The following is a 24,161-nucleotide window of genomic DNA, read 5'->3' as shown; positions in this document are numbered from 1 at the left end:
AGAATAACTTCATTACCCGCTAGAAGTTTGCTGTATTATATCTAAATAAAAAATGTCTTAAAAAGCTGACATTTTTTTATCAGATAGCTACATCGAACAACTCAACAGGGAGATCTGTAGATGCTGAATCATACATTACCTGAAATAATTTTGGGAGTCTGTATTTCCACAAATCCTTTGTGAATAAGGGTTTCTCGGAAAAGCTGACAAATACCAGACTGAAGGCGGAAGACTGCCTGGCTAGTTGAGGTCTACGAGAAGAAGATAATGAAACCTAAGTTAGCTTTCCAGGCTCTTGCAGTCTTCCAGATAGCTGGAAAGATGAATCTCTTCTCTTAGGAAGATTTCAGTTCATATATTTGCCTAAATAGACAAAAGTGCATACTGATACCTATTACACAAGAAGAATATAGCAAAGGAAACAAAAGAATCATTTAATTTGAATACACAGACCATTCCGTTATAAAGGAGGCGTTATAGTCAATTAGGCATTTAAAGAATCACTAATTTGAGATGTGCTTCTGCAAATACAGATATTATAGTAAGAAATTAAACAAAAAGAGTGCATCTATTAAAAAGCTTTTACCACACTAAAGTACAACAGCTGCAGAAATCTATAACACATTATAAAAGCAACACTCAAGTTATGTTTGGTACGAATATTTGTTTGATTCTATGAAAGACTCCCAAATATGATGCTTTGTCAAGTAAAATTTAGCTGCACATAATCCATCTAAAYCATGATCACAAAATCAACTCCAAAAGGACATCTCCTAAGCAGCATTTAAAATAATCCACATACCCCCCAAAATGAGAACAGCTATTACTTTGCCTTTCCAAAAGTTATTCCAGAAGTTGCCTGCATTTAGGTGAAAAACTGAATTGATCATCTTCTATTTGTCTATGTGCATGACACAATTAAGTGCTTAGCATATACTAACACTAGGTTTTCCTTTAACATCCTTAGGCCTTAGTGTGAAAAAAACTCCAAAGAGTGCATGTTGCAAAAACTGCAGTACGTCAAGACTGAACCCCTATCTGATTTTGCACTTGCAGTGTTTGAGACCTGGCAGTTAGCAGCCTACCAGTGCGTATAAAAACATCAAGGAATTCTTGCAAGCCACTGCTAGAACATTTCTATACGACAATCTGCGTCACAGAACTGTTTACTTCTCCTTTCTGAAAGGTACCCAACTTTTCAGTTGGGGTTAAGAGCCTTGTGGTCTTTTTCACATGACTCCTACCAAACCACAAAACAAAACAAAGCAAAAAAAAAATCAAAGCAAATTATATAACGACTGAATTTAGACAGACAGAACATTGCATACATTGAAATAAAACTACATCCATCATCTCTGGAAGACAACCTGAAAATCTGAGAAAGCTGTAGTACTGCAGATCCATAATAATTTAGAAGTATTTGCCATTCCAGTAGACTGATAAAATATCCGCGCAATGTAATTGGCTAAGGCTGCAGTAATTGCCCGTGGCTCTCGCTGTCTGATAGCATTAACCACAGCCGCTACTCCCACTACTTTCAAAATGAAGGAAATGAGGTTTTGAGCAACAGTTACAAAAGTACCCTCAAATGTTCTCACCCTGTTTCCACTGGTCTCAAGAGTCAGACAGATGCTAAAACAAGAAACTTAGTCCAACTGCATGCAACTTTGCAGAGTGGTACATCAAAGCACTGGATCCATTCAAAGGGATATTGTATATATAAAAAGATTACACCATGGCATTTTTTCCCTGTAGCACGTACTCTAACATGAGCTCTTACCCAAACATATTGGCAAATTGTATCTGAGACCAAGCCAAAGACAGCAAATATGCCTTCAAGACTTAAGTAGAACTTGGAAAAACTCATACCACTCATCTTACGGGCACTTAATATTTTAACTTGCACTGCAGAGCCGGTTTTACAAGAGGACTCCTTATCTTTAAGCATCACATTTGTTAAAGCTGAAAAATGTATAGATAACAATACTTAAATATGAGATTTGGTCATAACCTCACCCTACTCTCACCTACTGTTTATTATTTAAATGCTAGGAATGAAAAAATAATAATAGAATATCTTTTAAGACTGTAACTGAGATTAACTATTATCACATTGTACTCAGCATGATCTGTGGTGTTAGAATAATCATTGCCATCTACATCACCAGAGAGAAATGTGTTTTCATAATATTCAGGGCAGTTAACACCTAAGTAATCACATCTCAAAGAGGTGCAACTGAAGCACAGGCACAAAGTCGCAAAGTTTCCATTTTACTCTTCATGCCAGCTGCAGAATTTGTTCCATCACCTCAATTTTGCTTTTTTCTTTTCTCTCTGCTGTAACTCCCTGTCTTCTACCATACAGAGTTACTACCTAACAGAGGATAATTAAACAGAGGAAAGTAATAGTGCATTAAGTCTTCTCCCTCAAATTACTACACAAAATAAATCTGCTTTTATCTGCTTGTTCATTCCTGCTTGAAGCCAGTCAGAAAAAAACCACAGCTTTTGCAGTGAGGAAATTGAATTCAATAACAAAATCAGACTAGAAGTAACTAAGTATTTTGAAAAAAAATGCAAAGATCAACGTGCACTTAAGATTGTGCTATAGCATGGTTTGACATCCATGGACTCCTGGAGGTACAGTTTAATATTTCTGCACTATTCTGAGCAGTCTGAAAAAGATAATCTTGTCTGAACAAGACAATCCTAAAAGAACAGTGCTTCGGACTCAACAAGCTCTATACAAGCATACACAATGGCAGCATCAGGACTACTAAATGTCTATAATTCAAGTCAAACTTGGACAGTGTTGAGATAAAAATCCCCTTGGTCATCAAACAATGAACCTGAATGATCTTTAAGGATGAAAATACATCAAGAAGCAGAAATCTAAAATCTCTTATTACTTGCTTGTTTTCTACTTTTTTTACTCCACCAAAAAGTTCATGAAATGTAGTCCTTGAACAGTTTCTGTAGTTTTTATATATATGAGAAGTTACATGTCACTGCATATTTCAGAGAAACTTAAACACAGCAATTTAGAARACAATACATCAAATATATTCAGGAACAAGGTTTTGACCCTTATTAAACTATTGCGAAAGCTAAGATGTTTATGTCTTAAAATAGCTGTTTTCTTTATGGTAACTAACCTGCACCAGGAGAATCTTGTTACATGGATCTATGCTATTTTGGAAACCTGATTCCTCTTATTCGTGTAGGAACTGAATTTCACAACGACGCTTTAGTATAATTTGTTCCAAAGCAATGAACACACTAGTCAATAAAAAAAAAAAAGTAATAAACTACTTATAAACCTGCATTTAAATGGTCAAGCAYAATTCTAGTCCTACAATAAGGATTTTTTTCAGTCAGAGTCTAGACAAGTATAAGCATTTAGTTCCTTAGATCTTTCTCCAAAAAATAGCCTCTCTATTTTTGATATTTAATGACCCCACTCCTTYCTTAAAAAAAATGGAGCACTGAGGAAACCAGAACTAGATGGTACATACATTTGTGGTTTGACTTCCTCCCACACATGTGAGGACAGATCGTCACAGTAACTCATTAGAAATATTTTGTTAACTTTTTTTTTTTTTAAATGCTGCCAATAATTTGGTTTTACCAGAAGGAACTGTATGGGACAGCAAGTGGCTAACAACAGTTTCAGGTGGCCCCGTGAACTTTCAAGACACTGTGGCTTCTAATCCTAATTAGCACATACCCACTCAAGCAATGCATTCAAAATACCAGAACCTCCCCGGAGTCAGTTTGTCCTGCAGGCCCAATCTATGCTACCAAATCACTGAAAATTCATTAGTAGCCTTTTAAATTGTTTTGAAGCACAGATTGCCACAGTGTCCTTGCTCCTGTAATTCCACAGCATACAAGTGCTTAGAGGATGTACACAAACACACATATTATTACTGAGATTCTCCCTTTGTCCATTAAATCCTTTAAGGGAGAGCTGAAAAAGTAAAAACTACAAGAGTAACATGTAACTATTTAGAATCCCTTTTGCTCAAGCAAAGGCTCCTGCAGAACAAAGAAAGCGAAGTTATGAATAGATGCTCTAGTTCTGAAACAAAGAATGAAGTGGGCAACAGACGGGCTGCACAGGAATGCGATGGGCTCAGGAGCAGCAGCGTTTCCCATACACAGCACAAGGACAGCAAGAGAGCTCTCCCTAGCCAAGGGGAAGTTCTGGCCAGGTTAGATCCTGACACGTTGGAGGCACAGGATGAGAGAGAAGGCACTGAAATCTGTCATTTTGCTGTTCATCAGCATATTAAGAAGTTAGTAAAATTCAGAAAGACAGTTTAACTTCTGAATAGTGCCCATGAAATACTTGTATAGCACGGTAGCTACTTTGGGATTTTGTTAATATAAAACAAACACAAGCAGAGGCATATGACAGATTCTAAATATGCACCACTGAACTACATATCTATATCTTTATCTATATATCTTTGATGATTTTCAGGAGAGTTTTGCCTTTTTTTCCCCCCAATTGTTTGTATACGTATACATAGATTAAGCTGTTTTGGGGTTTTTTGTTTGTTTGGTTGGTTTTTTTTTGTTTGTAATACCTGTCTCAAACTGAGAAATACACTGTTCATTTTTCCTCTGGCAAAGAATACAGCTTTCATCAAACGGCTTTTTATTGCTTTATGGATTAGATATCTGAGCAATAAATACACATAAGCATGCAACACAGAACATTCCATACCCTCAGATCAATAACTCTGTTGTCCAGTCTTGTATCTTGGTTTACGGTAGCTCTTCCATCCTAAAGAATTGTGCAAAAATACAGATTTCAAACACATAACAACAACAAAACAATAGAGAACGATGTACTTTGGTTAAAATAAAAGGCTATTCCCAAATCCAAGCAATTTCTGTAAGAGCCTGAAGAACACAGTAAATTATCAATATAAGTAAAAATTAAGGTATATAAGTTATCCCACTGGTCACAGACAGAAAGCTTCTAAGAGGGTCAGAAGAACTGCCACGGACACAAATATGCTTAAGAGTGTAAAACTACTTGGTTCTGACTTTCTACTGCAGTTCAGCAAGCATACAGACCTTTGCAACAGATGTTGGACAAAATGTAAAAGGTAAGGTTACCAACAAGCCAAAGTCACTTGCAATAAGGAAGCTGACAGTAATTTGTGCTTTTGTTCAATTACTAAAGTACTAAAGAGTATTTGAGGATGCAAAGTTTTCACCTCCTCTCCTTCCACTTCTGGCCGAACAGCATCATCCAGCTGCAAGGGCAGTCGGGGTTCAGCTGAACTGATCACATAGATCTGAAAGTGAGACAGGAACAGAAATAGCATGACACTCAGCTCAAAAGGAGGTGTGATTTACAACAGGGTATTTCTGGCATAACCATGAAACAGTGTTTTGCATAGGCTGCTTGCTGGAAGACTGTGATTTTATTCAAATAGTCAAGATCTGTGGTTGCATTCTCATGACAATGCTGGAAGTGCTTAGTTCTGATTTTCCTTTGGAAAGATTAAAAAATGTTTAGCTTTGTTGGCATTTTGTTTATTATTTTTCTTGCCTGGGAAAAAAAGCAGCATTGAGCTGAGCAAGTACATCAAGGACACCCTGCCTGAGGGACAAGGCTTATTCGTCATGAATACCTGATCTGAAACTACTAGATTTCAGAGTTTTAGATTTTGATTCCAGCAGGACCATCTCAGTCTTCATGTTGTTACTGTAGTTATCCTATGATTACATCTGAAAGAATACTTTCAGATTGAAAATTTGTAACAGCTAAAATACTGTCAGAGAAAGACACCTTGCCTTACAGTCTAATAATATGCGCAGTCAATTTGCAGAAAAATCAAAGCTATATCTACACATATATTAAAATATATTTCTTTGAAATCTGCAGACTTTCCTCAACATTGTTGGCTAAAATTCACCTTACTGCTACAACATCAATGTCTATGTCTGGCCATTGTGCTCTGCTATCAAAATGACTGTGTTTCACCAGCATTGTAGGCACACAGTTTGTGAAGTGGCTGAAAACCTTTAAAAGCAAAGGATATTACCTAAAGGTTTAAATATACACTCTATTTAAACAAATTATAAATTGGACTTCCTCCAGCCTTGCAGTATAAAATATGGGGATTTTAGATTTTAAAGACTTCCACAGTATTAAGTCAGTGCTTTGTTTTTACTGAGCGTGACGTATTCCATTCCATTGTATCAAGGGGAAGATTGTATCTTTGTGATAAAAAAAAACTTCTAACTTACACATAAGATTTCTTTTATGACAGTATCTGCTGCAGTTAAGAACCAGAGCTAGAATTACAAGCATTCCTAGTCAAATTATTCTAGAAAGATACTTTGTTTTACTTGTTATTATATTCCAAGTGGCAGATAGGAACAGGCATTAAAAAAAATAAATCTCAACAGAATTGTTTCATGCTTATGTTTGACACACTGAAATTGGTAGTTTAAAGCAGTTGGTGTCTCTGGTACAGGACAGCTTACTGAGGAAATACTTGACAACATTATGACAAAGTTTATATAAGTAGATAGAAGAAAAAAAAACTCAAGCAATTAACCCAGTGATCCATTTGCTCAATAAATTACCCTTTCAACATGCAGCTCAACATCTTGCTGAGTACAGCCTCCAATTTTCTGATATGCTTTCCTCACAACGCCTTCTACATCCACAATGCTCTCTTTGTTGATGCTGTCAATAAAGATAGTCAGTTTACTCACTGCATGCTGCACCAGACCGAGTATCTAGCACTAGGAAGTACAAGTACTGTACAGACTGTTGGAATAATAAAACAGTTAAAGATTAAGGTATAGTTGTTATTTTATATACTAAGGGGGGGGGGGGGGGGGGGGACGGAAATAACAATTATTCCTCATGCCTGCTCATTCATTGCACATGTATACATGAATTGACAAGTTGCATACTTTTTTCCTATGCCCCATACATTCCTGAATGTGTCAGATGATGCAGTTATCTGAAAGATGTGCCTTAAACAGGACACCAACAAACAGAAAGGGCTAGAGGGGAAGATCAAAACCAACTGTGCTTGTTTAAACTACATGACTTGTTACTGAAAAATGCAATATGCTGTAAGTCATTTCTCCAAGACAGTGAACATCTTAATTGCTCCTCACTACTAGTCACTGATAGCACATTAAACCACTGTAACATCTTGAACGCCTTCCAGGAATATGATACAAATTATGTGTGTTCTAAACAAACGATGAGAAAAGTCTCAAGACTGATGGGTGAGAAAATCTCAATACCATTTTGCACACATATAGCAAAATTTACAAACTCTTAATATATGATTTCTTTTTTTCTCTCCCTATCTCAAATTACAATTCAAACACTTAAGTTCCTTGGTCTGGAACACACTTTAAAATTTGTAATATCTCGTTAGTCACTACATCTTTCATAATTTTATAACGCATACCGACATAGTACCTGCATCTGTGGATGTGAATATGCAAATAGGTATGTAATTGCATAAACATATAAAAATACTGTATGTTTTAAAATGTTCATAATCTATTCTAAGTTTTCATTTGATAATTATAAAATACGCTCTTGTTCACTCAGACTGGTCAACGAATCTGGTCAGCAAATGAAGTCTTGGGTCCTGCGCTCTGGTTGAATCCTCCGTAAGCTCTCATTGGAAAAGTCTAAGGTGACTAAAACCACCTCCATGACACAGGTGATTCAAAGAATAAAACTGAAATAATGACTTCACTTCAAAGTAGAACAAGAAACAAGACGCTTCAATTAAACTCCAGTAACTATATTAAAGTGTTCCCCACAGCTGCAGCACTAGGCTGGCTAGGTGATTTTTCACAGAATTCCCCAGTTTAAAAATAAATAAATAAATCTGCGAAGCTAAATTATAGAAAAGGCATATGGCAACTTTACACTGCTCAATCCTTAAAAGAAGCTATTTTCATAACAGATTCATAAAGCTCAACCAGTAAAAAAAAAACCCTGTAATTTCTGTATAGCAAACTGCTCCATTATATTCCTTAAAAAAAAAAAAAAAAACCACTATAATTACTAAAATGTCCACCAGATGCCTTATGCCCCTCTTAATTATCTGTATGTCTATTAGCCAAGACTTTCTCCTTTAACCACAGGATTGCATTATTGCAGTCTGTATAACAACATCTTTCATCAGCAGCTTCGTGTTGCAAGCTGAACCCTGTGTGGGCCTCTAAGTGAATCACAATCAATATTTCTTTGATCAAAATTCAGAAGATCTAAAAAAGAACTAGAATTTACTTCAAACAGAAAATACTTTAACTAATGGAAGCATCCATACTCATTCATACAACATCTTCTTTCTTGTTTTTTTCCCTCAAAACTTTTCTGTAAGCAGAATGCATAAATTTGAATATTAATACTCCCTCATACAAATATTAAATAATTGTCATAACATATAAAAAAAAACTTTATCTGAATGTTGGTGAAAGCAATACAGTGTGCTTTGAAAAAAATGGCTCACTTCATAAATAATTGAAAGTATAAACATTGTTTAATTTAACTCAGTAACAGTAATTATTGCAATTATATACTAGTGTCTGSACAAGTAGAATATATATCCATTAAATCTTCCCACTCAGATTTAGTAGGAAATTTAACTGATATTCATATACATGAAAGTCAGGGAAACATCTCTTCTTATTCTCCTCATGTTAAAACTTACCTAAAAGCCTTCTAACACATGGAAGAGATAGAATATGTTCTACAGGAAAAAAAAGTCACATCTTCTTTCAAAGATTTCAAGTAACCAGATTCACCACCTACTTTTAAGCATTTTCACTGTTAAAAATAAAAATCCCCTTTATTTCCCTCCTGAATTCCTCCAGCTTTACCATCTGTTCATTGCATCTTGTCATACTTTTGTATCTGCTAAAGAAGAAGCCTCCACTGACAAAGACATCTTCTTACATAGGTACCATCAGATTTAATCATTTACTAATTTCTCTTGAGTAAAAAAGACAGGTTTCTCCAGTTTCACAGGAAGACAGCCTTTCCAAACATATAATTTAAACTTACACCTTTGTCATGAACTTTTTTTCCCCAATTTGAAGATATCATATTTTGATACAAACACAACAGAAGGGGATAAAGTATTCCAGAAAAGGTCTCATCACTGGCTAATGCCAGTGACTTAGTCTTATTTTCAATATTCAAGAGAGCTCTTAGCACAGTATTCTAAATTAGAGATCATTCTAATTGAGATCACACATCATGATCTCAAATTTCAGATTATTACTTTCCTGGATATGAGTGCTGAACCCACAGAAGATTTGTACTAATGGTCACAAAAATACAGCTTCACACTGAAGAGCATCCAAGAGATTATTCCAGAGGAGGCTCGTAATAATGCACTCTGGGCAGTAAAACAGCTGAATAGTTCATCATACCAATTTGTGTTTCATCTGCATACTTAACAGCTGCAATTTGACATTTCCTTCCAGATGACCAGTATAAACAGAAGTGGGTCAAGAAGATAATTCTGCAATATCCCACAGTAGCAAGTTCAGCAGACAAGCATTCCCCATTTTCAAGAAGTGCTAGATAATTTCTATTACTTTTAATGTGCTTTTAAGAAGCCTTGTGAAAGGAACTACTGTGTCTAACAAACGTAACAAACATTTTCTGCTTAAGCAGACAGAAATAAGAAGGTGGAAAACTAAGGTTCAACACAGGGCTTTAACTGTGCCTTGTGAGTTTTCATATCACCATCAATTTATGTGGCTGACCAATTACTGTACACATTTCCACACTGCAATGTATTTTCATACAGATTTACCCATCATTTTGCATGGTTTATCTGTTTTCACAGTTTTCATTCCTTGGTCTAGAGACCAATAAAGTTACTTCCTGACCAATTGCACATTTGGGTAGCTAAATTAAAATCTGACAACCCCCTCCAACTGCTAAACCATATCAAATAGCTATTGGTTTGGTGCAACAAATTCAGTAGCATGGAAAAGCCTAAGCCCTTGTGAGAAGGGGGAAAAAAAAAAAAAACACCAAAACTGACCAAACCCAATCTTTTCTGGGGAAGAAGAAGAAGAAAAAAAAAGTTAACAATTGTTAACAATTAACTCTCTCCCCTATAAAGTCCTCCTTGTAGGTCCAATCTGAAGTTTTCTTTGACAAAAAGCATGAGAACTCCTCCGTAACTCCTAGCGGCTGTATGGCATTGTGTTGCTTCTGAGAGTTCAACCAGCAACTTTTCATTGTTAAATTTATAGAACTCTCCCTTTATAAAAAGATAAACTCTCAAGCAAGTCTCTCTCACTAAAAGCAAGCCATCATCCTGATGATAATGGAGATAATCAGTACATGAATCTATTTACAGTATGCTAATGTTACTAGACCACAGAAGGTTATGAAAGTTCTCAGTTTCTGTGTGCCAATACCAAGAAGAGGAACTGGTCTGTTTATTATTTATGATTTTTTTGTCCAAAAAAAAAATGCTTGCAATTTATCCAGCCGTTATGTTATCTGAAGTTCTCCTTAAAAATTAAAAATTCCATTATTTCAAAAGCTATTTTAATAAGTTTTGTACCTAGCTCAGAAAAAAAAAAAATCAATAGCAAAATATGTAAAAACAACATAAAAATGCTGAAGTTTATACCACTGCCACTAAAGAAGTTTAGCTTATACATTTAATTGTAAGACATGTAAGGTATGTTAATTTAAGATATTTAAATTATGTTCTTCAATAATATGAATTCCTCAACACATAGGAGAAAATGCGATAAGACATTCCAAAAGGCAGAGAAAGGGTGTAATTATTTTTGGACATCTATCACCAGCCCAATCTGCTAATAATAACAATAGTGGCATCATTCCACAGGCTCTGAGAGCTAGCAGGAAAGTGACTAAAGCCAAGACACGTCTGCTATTGTGCTTCAGGTGTTGCTCAGGTGGTGACCACAAATGCAATTGGAAGTCTAGGGGCAGCAGTCACTGTAGGCCAAGAGGCAGCTGCAATGAAGAATAAGAGAGAAAACAAACACACAAAACAAGGCCAGAGCAGGGAAAGCTCTATCATTCAAAGCACATGATGGTCAGCTTACATCCTCCTGAGAAGCAAATAGAAACAAATGCACATGCTATAAACAAGAGGCTGTAGCATCAGGGATTACCCTGAAAATTACCCTGTAGCATCAGGGATTTCCCCAAAAAAATAATAGAATGAAAAACCAAAATGAAGTAAAGCATTAGTAACCTGGTTACTCACAGAAAAAAAAACAATCTGTAGCACCAAAGTGGGGATAAAAGGGAATTGGAAAGGAACTAGCAAGGTTGCAACCGATTTAACTTACCGCTACCAGAAAAGAAAGGAGCTTTGCCCTTTTCTCTTTGCAGATATCCTTTTCCACCATTTACCACTTTGTCACCTATGGAACTCTAAGATCTAATTTAAATCATTAGCATGACAGAAAACTAACCCAGAAAAAAAAAAAAAAAAAAAAAAGAAAGAGTTGAGGAAAGGTCACAAAGTCTTTTAAGTGCCAGAGTCAGTAGAGGAAGAAAAAAGCAAGGGCCAGGGCCAGCTTCCCTCTCATGACACCATGGAGCTCAGCTGCTCATGAAATACAAACATAAGGAACTCAGACGGGAGAGAACAAATATGAGGCAACATAGAAAATGACAGAGGTTTGAAAGAACTGGTGAACAGCAGGCTGGGTATCACAATTAGAAGTACTGCTTCACAGTTCTTTAGCATAAATTAAGTAAAAAAAAAAAAAAAAAAGCAGAGGCAGATTGTTAGAGGGCTAAAGGGAGACGAAGTGAGGAAAAGAGAGATAGCACACTTAATGCATTCTGAAGAACCCTTTAAGTGCTGGAGAGAAACAGCTATTTCACAAAGACACAGAACACTTCATGTTGGCTCATTCTGGCTTCATTTTGGCTCATCAGCACCTGTAAACAGCATGTCTCACACTGGCACTGCCAACACTAAGCACCGCCAGACAACAAACACTGTGGGGCCTGTTCTCCCGTTGCCTTGAACCTCATGAGCAGCAGCTTTATCCCAACCTTAACTTGGCTTGTGGAAGGCTACACTATAATGAATCCCTCCTTTCCCTGACATATTGAAGGCTGAAGGCTCTAGCACTTTTACAGCTAATTAGTGGGGCTCCCTTCCCAGGCACAACAGCAGTGCCAAGAACTACACAGAAGCAACAGAAATGCCACATGCTAAAYGTATTATTGCAATGAACTGACCCACATTTCTGTTTGTGGACAACTAGTTAAAAACACTACACAACCAAAAAATCTCTATTATAAAAGCATCTCCGTCATGTAAGCGTATTTAATATTGGGCAACTCCAAAACACAACCATTCTTGAGGCAAGGCAGCAGGGGAAGATATTTTTTAGCATTAAAACAAACCAAATAAATTTAAATTCCTTAAAGAAAAAAAACCCTTACTTAGTAGGTCTATTAACCTAAATAATTAAAAAAAAAATAAAGTAGCTTTAAAATCTTCAATTTGTAGSGTCAAAAAAACCATTAATTTGGTGCACAGAAACAATTCTGGTTTCTTCAACTCAGTATGCTATTTGCTGTATATGGAGCAGTTCACGCCACCCCAGTTCTCAGTATAAAACATACTAATACATTGCAAATGTCCTCCTCATAGAAGGAAAACCCTGAATATAATGCATACATACACACAGACATACACAAGTACCACACAAAAAATGAAGTATCCCACTACGTTTAGCTTGCCAGACTTTATTGTTAGTCTGCTGGAAAGTAAGCCATGTCAGTGGCAAGGGAATGCTGCTTCAGCAGTTCAGAATGAATTTCAAGTCTGTTCTCTATTTTATCTTTTGTAAGTGTAATGTATTCAAGCAATAGTGAACTGACAATTTAAATAACTACATTTTAAAACAAACGAAGCATTGATGTTAATGTGTGAAAATGGTCCCAACCCCTGGGAGTCCTGGTTCCCACCATTGTTTACTGTGACAACAGGATATAATTGCTTACTTACTTGGCAGCAAACTTTACCATCTGCTTGCTCGCATGCTGTCCCACAGCCACAAGAGCCTGGACATTAAACTGCTGCTGACGCAGGACTAAGAAACACTGCTTCCCTAAATACAAAGGAAAACAACACAGGTGTATTAAGGACAAGTTACTTGAGGTCCCTGTGAATGGGAAAATAAGCTTTGCTATATTACACCGAGCTGTTATGTCTATATAGGTGTTTCTCTGAATAGCTGTTTTAACTAGATKCAGTTCTGCATGTACATATGCACATCAAAAACTGAGATTTTGGGTTACATCTCTAAGTGTACATTTTCTATAAATAATGATATACCTCCTGAGATAAGCAATATCTAGGCAGAACTAAAACTAGAATTCRTGCAATACTTCAGTCCCAGAATTTTATAAGTAATTCACATTTTCCCTCGATACTTTGCTCACTTTCATATAYGGAAAATGAACAGCTTTCTTAGTTCTGCATTACTTTAAAGAAGGGTATCCTCCTCTTCTAAAATATGCTCTGTCATATCTACAATTAAAGCTGTAGGGTTGTTTTGACAAAGGTACCCTGAGTGAATTAGGCTCAATTTTGCACCACAGGGATTAAACCAACAGTGTTCACTCTAGAATACAACACACATTCTGAACAAACACGAACTAAAGTAGTACTGATTCTGGTAAATGACAAGAACCTAAAAACTCGAGTAAAAACTCCTGCAAGAGCAGTTTATTCATTAACAGTTTAGGGAAAAAGAAGCAATTCAAATTAAAAGCAATTTAATTTTTAAATTAAAAGCTTTTAATTTAAATTAAAATCAATTAATAACCTGCAAAGAGCATGAGGAAGTCTGTTGAGTTTTAAAATACATCATTCCAAGTCAACAAAGCTCATTTTTATCTGTTCAAAGTACGTACATAGTGACATTTACAATCATATTTCTCCTCCAATTTAGCATCTCTAACATTTATTCCTTAGCTTAAATTAAAAATGTCTCTTCCTCAGAGGAAACAAATACTCCAGTGTTTTACTAGTGCCTGTCAAAATGCATCCACACCCTTTTAATTCCAAGTTTTGACTCATTTCATTGTAACAGTGTTTCAATTAAAACAGTGAGAAAAGGCAGAAGCCAGAAGCTTTGTTATGACATTGCTATTTCCCAGTTATTGTTGACTTAAATTATGTTTTAATGTTTCTATAGCATACAACTTGCACAGCAACTTCAAAATATCAGCTGCACTCTTCATCTGCAATCATGTAGGCTACAACTCCTGACACAATTGCAGAAAATTTAAACAGTATTAGGAGATAAATGCAAATGGTTTGACATGCAATCTGTTGGCAATCAAGACAAACATAAAACTAGTACACAATACTACTAAAAAGTATTGTAATGGTTAGAAATGACTGACATTTTGTCCTATGACCCTGGTTGCAGAAATGCTATATAATTTTCGGAAAACAGGCCATAACTATTTCCATATTCCAGGGATTCCAAAATTGAAGAAACTGATATGGCATTACTTTTCACATTTCTTAAAGGCAAACTCAAATAAATAAATAAATAAATAAATAAATAAATAAATAAATAAATAAATAAAGCTACAGATTTAAAATAGAAGATGTCAGACTTCAGAAATTAAACAAAATCTACAGCAATAAATATGCCTGTATTTCACGTTTACCAAGCAAGCCCACAAACTAATGATACATAAAAATAAAATATGAAACACAATATGCTAAGTTTCTTCGGGTGAGGTCTTTCTCACACTTCTCAAAATTGCATGTTTCTTATTTACAACTTGTGTGACACCATATTCCTTAAATATAGCATTTTTTCCCTATGATTTCAGTTACAAGTAATTTAAAGTCTGAAGGAAGTTCAACTGTATTGTATTAGGGATTCAAATGAAAAATATCTGAATCACAGAAYGAATAAGTGAAAAAAGCTGAGGACATCCACAATGTCGCTGAATTAGTAAATTTTTAAGGGGAGGAGATTTAAGGAAATGGAAGAAGTCTTGMTATCTCACAAGTCACTTTTACTTACAGCAAAATGCTTGAAATCTGATCAATATTTGCATTACAAAAGGACTCAATTTTTTTTTTTTTGTCATGAGTAACACTAGTTGTTTTCTGAGGAAAGAGGATGTTTTATAGAATATAATAAYCATTTCTAATCACACAAAAGATAAGTGATCAAACAAACCTTACTGATAGGAAAGAGAACAGTTACAGTTACACACATTTCCACTGTTACAAAGATCAAGGGAGAAGCAGAATGTTTCCCAAGAAAGCTTAATGTATGTGAAATAAACCATCAAAAAAAGAACCCATAATCAAACTTAGTTGATTAGATTTGATGCCTTGATTAGATGTCTTTCCAGGCAAGGCTATAAAAAGGAAGCGAGCGAGAAGAGAGGGGGAAAAAAAACTCTTTTCTTCACGTTTTCAAATCTTTTCATGTCCTTTTCTTTTTTTTCTTTTTTTTTTTCTTCTCTCAAGTTAAAAGTTTAGACCTAACTTTAATTATCTACATTCAGTAAAAGCAAAGATATCTATAGCCTTCTCTCAAGCAAACATTGTATTCTCCAAAAAGTTCTAAAAGGATGAAAATCTCCAAAAAGGTCTGATTAAAAAGGTCTGATTCCATCTAATACAAGGAACTTCTATATACCACACATGGGATTCTTAAAACTAAACTAAGAAAAACAAATACGAATACTTATCTGTTCTTGGATGGAAATACCGAACAACGAGACCTTATGACAGAATAAGTTGTAGCAAAAGAATTCCCATAGATAGTGAGAATTTTTTTTTGTCATATAAATGACCGGCAACATTGATAATTAAATACATATGCCTGCAAAGAAACAATTCTATATGGMTTACTCTATTTTTTTCTAACATTTAAATTGGACTTTTTTTTTCAGACATACTATCTTGATGTTAAAAAAAAAAAAAAATCTATGAAATGAAAACAAATTCAGGTCTAACATGCTGCCCGGATTCTAGCAGTCTGCCAAAACCAGGCTGATCTCCCAGCAGATGTTCAATGATAAACTGGATCAGTAGCTTAGGCTGGCTTTAAATTTAGGCCAGAAATAGCACTTATTAGCATGCACTGTGATAAAAATCACAGGACCTCATGTACTTTAGTTTTAAGTACAACTTCTAGAAATTCCCAACACTCTTTTTTTTTTTTTTTTTTAATAAATCCTTCAGTTAAGTGTTCATCAGGCTTCACGAGTGGCTCACTACATGAGACAGCTGGATACCATTTCCCTCGTTTATTGGTCAGAATCAGACAGGGTTAAATAATGGATATGYTGGTTACTTAGGAGACAAATTTGAGACTGAGAAAAAATAAAGTTACTTTTCAGCAGACTTGCCTTTCCATAAGGGTCGGAACAGCGCCACAATGTGTGGGAAAGACTAACATTACTTCTAACGCTCAAACATTTGCTTTTCTTATTAGATTCTTTCCTCCAAAGCTTAAATAAACAAGCATACAAAACTTACAGCAGCCCTGAATGTCAGATTTTGCTTTGACAGCCCAAGAGGAAACAAGAGGTGCAAGCAATAAATTGAGACCGTTTAACAAGAACCTATAATCAACTCCTGTTCTTTCCTTCTTCAGGTTACATTAAGAATTTTGAAAATAAATAGTTATTTCATTAAAAACAATGGTCTCTCCCAAGGTTAAGGGTGAAGGGTAAGAAACAGGGTAAACGTAAGTGTTTAACATTGTCATGTTATTTATGTCATTCTGACTGAAGTGCATGAATATATCATGCAGGATGTCTTCATAAATGCAAGTGATAACAACCACTGAACTTCACGTTTTCTTTTAAAGGTCTGCAGTGAGGCACTTCTCCGACTTTAAAGTTTAATCTACTAAATTCTATCTACAAACTTTTTTTCTTCAACTGCAAAAGAAGAAAATGTCAGCATCCTCTAATTTGTTTACTAATAGCAGTTAAACTGAATACAGTGTCACCTGTCTGAGCAGCTCCAACTTGCTAACAATAATGACTGAGGCTTTCATAACTTTTGAAGTCGGAAATTAATATCAATAAACATATAAAAGTACTTTTCTTGAAGTGAGTGAAGGTGAAAACTAAAGCCATTTATGCTGGAATGTAATATTTGATCTTTCACTCAGCTGAAAGCAAAATGTCCTTTTCTCCTTTTCAGGAAAGAAGGCTCTAAGAAGGCAAATATAACCAGTTCAAGGGAGCATTCTGAGTAACCACATGACAATACTTTCTAAATGCAAAATGGAATTAATGCAAAGGAACTGCTTTGCTTCTTTCTACTGAAAAAAAATATCAAGTCAAAGTAAACATTCATTTGTATCAATAAAACTAGAATATAAATATCCAAACTCTGAAGGCATCTCACCTTTAGCTCTGCTTGTATGAATTCTACCACGAACCCAAACCACTTCATCGGCTTTCTCCACTGTCAAGTCTTTTATTCGAATCAAAACTCGATCTGCATCACAAAAACAAAACAAGTTTTAAAACATTTCTCTTTTTTCAAGTTACTCAAAACATTTTTCACTCTAAACTCAAATRCTGCATTTTTTATTATTGCTAAAAATCCACAATAAATCCAAAATATCATTTTGTGTAGCTACTTTACAGCGTATGTTAACTCTGGAAATAGAAAAGATCACATTTCCCCTCTTGGTGAATTAGACTTGATCAAGTAATTTTAAATTGGCTCRGGCTGACTGTGTGACTTTTACAGTAGGATCAAACTGCAGTAAAACAAAAACATGACTCACTGTGGTTCAAGGATGGTAAAGACTAGCCTGACTACACTTTTTCTGATAGGATTTCACAGCACTGCAGTGCACTGTGTGTTCCTACTGGTCCGGATTTTTGCTGCCTCAAGGATGCTCCACTGTCAGGTGTGGAAAAATAGCAAAACAAAGGTGAAGAGTAGAGGAAACTGTTTTGTGTATTTACATCAGTAGGGTAAAAATCAGAGCAGAATAATTATTATTTAAAACAGAGAAAAGAATCACGAACAGATATGCATTAAATAGTGTAAAAAAAAAAAAAAAAAAAAAATTGACCAAAGCAACCAAAGCAATGACATTTTGGAGTAATATCTCAGAAAGAGGATTAGTGTGCAAGATCAGTAAAGTGTAAAGAGAGAATCACTTTGATAATCTGATCAAGCACTACTGCAGTTGCCTGCAATGGCGGGACATAGAATTCATGACAAGAACCCTTCAAATTCTACATATCCAAGAAAGCAGGTATCTTTTAGATATCAACAGAAATTACATGGTCAGAAAAGAGAAGGAATTGGAAAAGAACTAATGGTAACTACCAGTTTTTTTTTTTTTTGTTTTGTTTTGTTTTGTTTTGTTTTTAAACAAAAAGGAATTCTCAAAAGGAATTTTGAGAAACTCCACAGTTCTAAGCAGATATATTTTTTCATTCAAACTTCATATGTGCTTAAAACCACTGCTCATTATAACAAAAACTGTCTTTAAGGGAGATACGTAACACAAACAAATTTACTGTCTTTGTCCTTCATAAAACACCTCGCTTCAACATATTTACTAAAAAACACCAGCACCTCCACTCTTGATTTCTCTTCTGTTCAGAACTTTTCCGAAGTCTGCCAACACTTCAGCTTACCATCTGTTCTTCTGGACCTTTTCCCTCTGTTTCCAAATACCACTCAAAGCTTGGCCTGCAATCCTATTATTCGGTACCAGGATTGAATTCAATTGCTGGGTATTTGGAGTTTTTGTCTGCTTGTTTTTAATTCTCTTTAGTTTATGCTCAGAGCAAAATAGTTATTTTTTATAACACAGAACTATAATCATGTCTTGTATAAAATTCTACTACAAACACTCTACGGTTGACCAACAGTTTATGTGTTTTCTCCACAGATAAATAGTATTTTCCTCAGAGGCACACATCAAAACCAGAACAGAAATAAAATGTGCAGAAAAATGTTGCAAGAAACTGACCCAAACATATTCATAATTAAGAGTGTGTCTGTGTGCATACGTGCATGCCATCACGTGTACAAGGATGTGTGAACGCGTGTTCACGCATTAGAGGAGAGAAGAAAGGGGAGTAAAGATGTTATCACTTCACAGAAACTTCAGATGCTCAAACTTCATCAGTACTAAGCAAACATACAACCAGCACAAACCGTAAGATTTAGTAGTTCTAAAAGTTTGATATATAAACCGTTCAGCTACCTCAATCAACTTAAACCTAAAACATTTTCCAGATGCAAGCATAAAAGCAGAATGAGGTGTTACTCTTTTTATTAATCCCKCATGTTTTGAGCACCATATGCTTTAGATAAACATTAAAAAAAAACAAAATTTGGTCAATGGTACATCTTTCATCAAAACTAAACAAAAAAATAATTGCAAAAACAAATTCATCGTTCAAGTTATTAAAATCTATTTCACTTTTCATAAAATGGGTAACAAAATCTCCAAAAAGGGACAAAATGAGTTTTTTCCCTCCACAAGGAGACACAGAAACTTTTCTACCACTTTCAACCTGTCCAAATGCAGTTTTCTTTCCTCTTACAAAACATATGAGTAATATTTCTGCTTTTGTGTGACGCATCAGCATCATTACTATGCTGGATAAAATTGAAAAAGAAAAGTGGAATATAAATTGAATAAAAAAAAGCCAAAAACAGTGTTGGTAGCTTCCAGGGAGGGGAGATGACAGTAATGGGGCTAAAAGGGGGAAAAGCAAATGGGAGCTTTACTAGCAGTCATAGCCTAAAGCAGTCAGAAAGGACTGCAGAGACATGATGTAAGGGAAAGTGAATGCACCAAATTAGCAGGCCAGCCAACATTACCAGAAAGAAAAAAAAAATGCAGCAGGCCAAGAATGAAAGTACAGGTGTGTATGAGATCAATATAGCAGGGCGGAGGAGCTATGAGAAAACTGGGAACAACTGAAACAAGTTTTTTGACCTGGAGAGGAACAAAAATCTATGAGCACAGAGAAATGACAACAACCCTACTGCTTGGAAAGGGAGAACAATTTATTTTGACAGTCTAAGCCTTTTAGAATCCCATGTCTGGCCAGCGTCCTCACTAAAGTGCAGCCACTACAGTAACTTAAAAGCAACAGCACCGAAGACATCAATTATCCCCTGTCTGCTGTATTGTCTGTGCTGCCTATTGGCTCCAGTCACCAGATTGTATGTGGATCCATATATATCATACCGTAATTCATTATTCTGACTTCAATATGGCACAAAAAAGATCAGAAAGAAGTAGTTAATTTTGTTTCAGAAAGAAACATGGCAGAAACAGATGGGAACACCCACATTTGTGCCCTCCCTCCTCAAACAGTAGTTTCTCTACAACAGTCAATTCAAGTAGAATATTTCAGGAAACAACACACATATCTGCTGACATTAAGTGATGGGATCAAGAGCTCTCCTTGGCAATAAGTATTCACACGTTAAATAAGAGGTCCGTTCTTCAGGTCCTATCCTAAGAAGGGACTAGGCTTATCCTGATTTTTTGATTACAGGCTTTTTTGTTTGCTACCTAAAAAACTAAACAGCATGAACAGAATTAGGCCCTAGTTCAAATACAATGGGCAGAAACTYCTCGACCTTGTACTTTATGAGAGACTTTCTTTGAGGATTGACAGTGAAGGGGACAACAGAATACTCAGCTGTTTTCATATCTCTTCTCATAGGTTTTACCATTTGCTTGCTGAATGTACACCCCCCACACATACTATTTTGAGTGCTTCTTTTGAATACTAGTCAATCAGCAGAGCAGACCTCTTTGAAGAGAGTAGGAATGGATCCATCACCTGAACCTGCCAGTTCGGGGCTTTCAGAGAACAAAACTGACACAACGTCACTGCTTGCAGAAATCATTCCAAGGCAAAAGCCATCACAGAAACATGCAGGGAGAAGGGAATCATACAGACTGCAGTCAGCAACATGATTTAGTCAGAGGCTAACTTTCAGAAGTCAGTTCTTCTCCTTATTGTACTTTCTATATTGTGACTCTGCAGCAACCTAAGCCATACCTTACAAGACAGCTGTGCTCTTGCAACCTCCAGCACTCATCAGGATCCTAGCCAACTTTTTTTTTCCACACCACTAAGSTGGCTAAACAGGTCATTATTATTATTATTAGCATTTGAGCATGCTGAAACGGATTAGCAGCAGACTCAGCATAAGGCAGATGGAGACCACGGCAGCCAGCAGTTAGAGTGGCTTATGTTTAATAGAAGGTCAACTTAAGTTCTCTTTCTTCATAATTAATACTTTTTTATTCAATAATAACCACTAATACAATATTCAGTGACTTTCTCATCCTGCTACATTCTTGACATGATGATCCCCCTTGAACTGGTTTTAATTTATGATTSCTTTGGTGATTCCTATTCTTTCTATATTCTTCACTTCAATCCCTAAGGGAGGTCAAACAAAGCAGTCGTTGAGGAGAGAAAAATAGTTCACGCAATAATAAATKATGAGACTTTTTCTTCTTTAAATATCCCCAATGAAGAAGACACAAGAAACCAACCTATTACCTTCTTTCACTTTGCAGCTTTACTGCTTCATAGTTTGAAGAATATGAGGACAGGATTACTATTTTTAGCATGGTGGCCTGGGAAACAGTTCTCTAGCTTACCATTTTTTTCAAATCCTAATTTCCCATCCTTATAAAATGACCGTTTCCTGAATTTGCAGTGAAAGGAACGAAGATAAAAATGTACATGAGATACATACACACAGATATAGGGTGGGTTTGATGCTGATATGTAACAAAGGCCATAAAAGCAGAGAGATATCTTACTCAGAATAGTTGCAGCAAGTATAGAGAGCTTACATCAAACAGAGAAAGAAAAAGACATGCTAGGACTCATCACTTTTGGTCTTTATCAATCTTACCCTAAATCCCAAAAAGTTAAGTCTGTAGTAGATGCAGGTGGATGTAGAAAAAAACTACCAGCAATTTCAAAAGAATCAAGCTTACTTCAAGTTTATTTTAAGCTGATGATTTCTTCTTAATTTTTATTAGGATTTGTTAGTAGTTCAATGTTTAGAATACGGCTTTAACAGGCCAATGTTAGCACCTAGCAAATTATTTACTATGTACATATACTAGTTGTAGCTTCGGTTTTCCTTCACCCTAAAATATAATTTAAAAGCATGTAGGTTGGAAGAGCACTATGAAAGTTTCCAGTTCAGCTCCATACTTGAACGAGGTTGCTCAGGGCCTTGTCCAGACAACAACAAAGATGTAGATTCAATAACCACTCTGGGTCCAGTTTCAATATCTGACCACTCAGTATCATCCCTCTGCCTTCTCCAGGCTGAACAAGCCATCTTATCCAGCCTCTCTTCAGAGATCCTGTACTCTGGTCTCCTGACCATTTTGGTAGCCCACACCAAGACTTGCTCCAGAATGTCACTGCCTTTTGCACACTGGAAGGCCAAAAATGGACAAAACTTTAAGTACCAAATGCATTTAAACAAAGGGAAAGCATGTAAAAGGGATTTCAATGAATGGAAAATGGAAATGGAAAATGATTTTTCAAATAAGTAATGACAATACCTAAAACATAACTTATTTTTCCTCTTTTTTAAAACTTTTTTCCCCATCTTTTTAACTGACCTGTTTTCTCTTGGGATTGTATCATTGGAGACACTCCATATCTTTCCTTAGCATAATCCTAAAATGGAGGTGAAAAACATACAAGAATCACATACCAAAGAAGCATGCACAAGAGCATGAATTAAATCATTACAGGCAATGCAAAAAATGAGGTATACTATTAAAGTTAAGGAATTTCTGTTTCAGATTCTTGCTGATACACAAGAAATAATTGCGTCCCATAAGAAAAAAAAATCCATCAGCAAGCATTCATTAGGACCACTCCTTCAATGATTTTAAATAGACGCACAGTATATGTATTCACAAATATATGACCTTTATATGGGCATGAATATGAATACTTATGAAGAAGCTACTCCCAAAAGTGTATTTAAATTTTCCAGAAGATCCATTGCTAAATATATCCTTCATGCATTTAGCTGCATTGACTCATCCAGTGGATCATATGCCAGTACCACAGCCAAAGCAAACCTGGTAGGCCACTAATAGAATTAAATGGGTAACAAGCTGCAGGGTGGGGCCTTTTCAGGATAGATATCATAACTCCAAATAGAGTCTGGGAAAAAAAATTAACTCACTTCTAATTAAAAAGTAACTTTTTATTTCTTTTTATTCCGTTCAAAATAYGAGCAGGGGACCATTTTAAGTTCTTCACTGCAGAATCTGGGTTCCTCTGAGGAACAGGCAGCCACGTGTAACTCCCAAGGAAGCCAACGCTGCGATGCTCCTTCCGCCCGTGCTGGCCCCCGGCCGGCACCACGCAACCCGCTTTACAGCGAGCAGCCACGCTCCTTACGAGTGTCTCCTTGGGGGGCAGAAGCAGCGGCCTGCGCCTCTCCGCACTCCAAGCGCGGGACCCCAAGGCCTCGCAGGCCTCGGGTGGCGAAAGCGCTCAGGGCCGGGCTGCGCGGAGCCTCCCGCCGCTCCCCTCCCTCCTTCAGCCCCGGTCCCTTCCCCCTCTGGGGCCCGCGCTCGCCCGCTCCCTCCCCGCACAGACGCACATCGGCCGCCTCGGCGCTCTCCGGGCGGCGGTCCTGGCCCGGCGCCGGGCCCTGCCCGCGTCCCGCCGCGCTCGGCATCTCGCTCCGGCTGCAGCGGCGCCTCACGGCTCCGCCCGCCGCGCCACCTCTCGCGAGAGCGGCAGCGCGCGTGCGCGCCGAGATATCGCGAGAGTGGCGGCGCCCAACGGTCCCGCTAACGGCCAACGGCCACGGAGGGGGAGGGGCGCGCCCTGCCCCGCGTAGCCCCTGCCGCCCTCCCTGTGGCAGGTAGGGCCAGCGAAGGTTGTGGSTTGGGAGCAACGCTGTCTCCCCGCTGCCCGGCAGGGTAACGAGTGGTGGGAGTCATGGTCATTACCCACATAAAACGGATGCCCCCGTGAGGCACAGCCCTCGTATCCCCTGGTTTTCAAGTCCAGCACGGCGGATGGGCTTGGTCCCCGTTTGCCCCAGGTTTAGCAGTGTGGCACC

The 24,161-nt window shown here is 36.9% G+C and overlaps 1 protein-coding gene across 1 annotated transcript in view; it reads right to left on the bottom strand.

The window, feature by feature from the left end:
- DARS (aspartyl-tRNA synthetase) overlaps nt 1–23,771 on the bottom strand; it is a 32,794-nt gene extending 9,023 nt beyond the window's left edge. The window contains exons 1-8 of the mRNA XM_026040840.1: nt 23,694–23,771; nt 22,693–22,750; nt 17,442–17,534; nt 13,044–13,146; nt 6,613–6,715; nt 5,232–5,312; nt 4,733–4,792; nt 140–251 (exon numbers count right to left, since the gene is read on the bottom strand). Of these exons, the coding sequence (XP_025896625.1) occupies nt 140–251; nt 4,733–4,792; nt 5,232–5,312; nt 6,613–6,715; nt 13,044–13,146; nt 17,442–17,534; nt 22,693–22,750; nt 23,694–23,771 (688 nt within the window). The remainder of the gene's footprint in view (nt 1–139; nt 252–4,732; nt 4,793–5,231; nt 5,313–6,612; nt 6,716–13,043; nt 13,147–17,441; nt 17,535–22,692; nt 22,751–23,693) is intronic.
- Between the last annotated feature and the right edge of the window lie 390 nt (nt 23,772–24,161).

The sequence above is a fragment of the Nothoprocta perdicaria genome, unplaced genomic scaffold (genome assembly GCF_003342845.1).
Source record: "Nothoprocta perdicaria isolate Ctin4 unplaced genomic scaffold, notPer1 scaffold_27, whole genome shotgun sequence".
Taxonomy (NCBI): Eukaryota; Metazoa; Chordata; class Aves; order Tinamiformes; family Tinamidae; genus Nothoprocta; species Nothoprocta perdicaria.
This window is presented reverse-complemented; position numbering and strand designations above follow the sequence as displayed.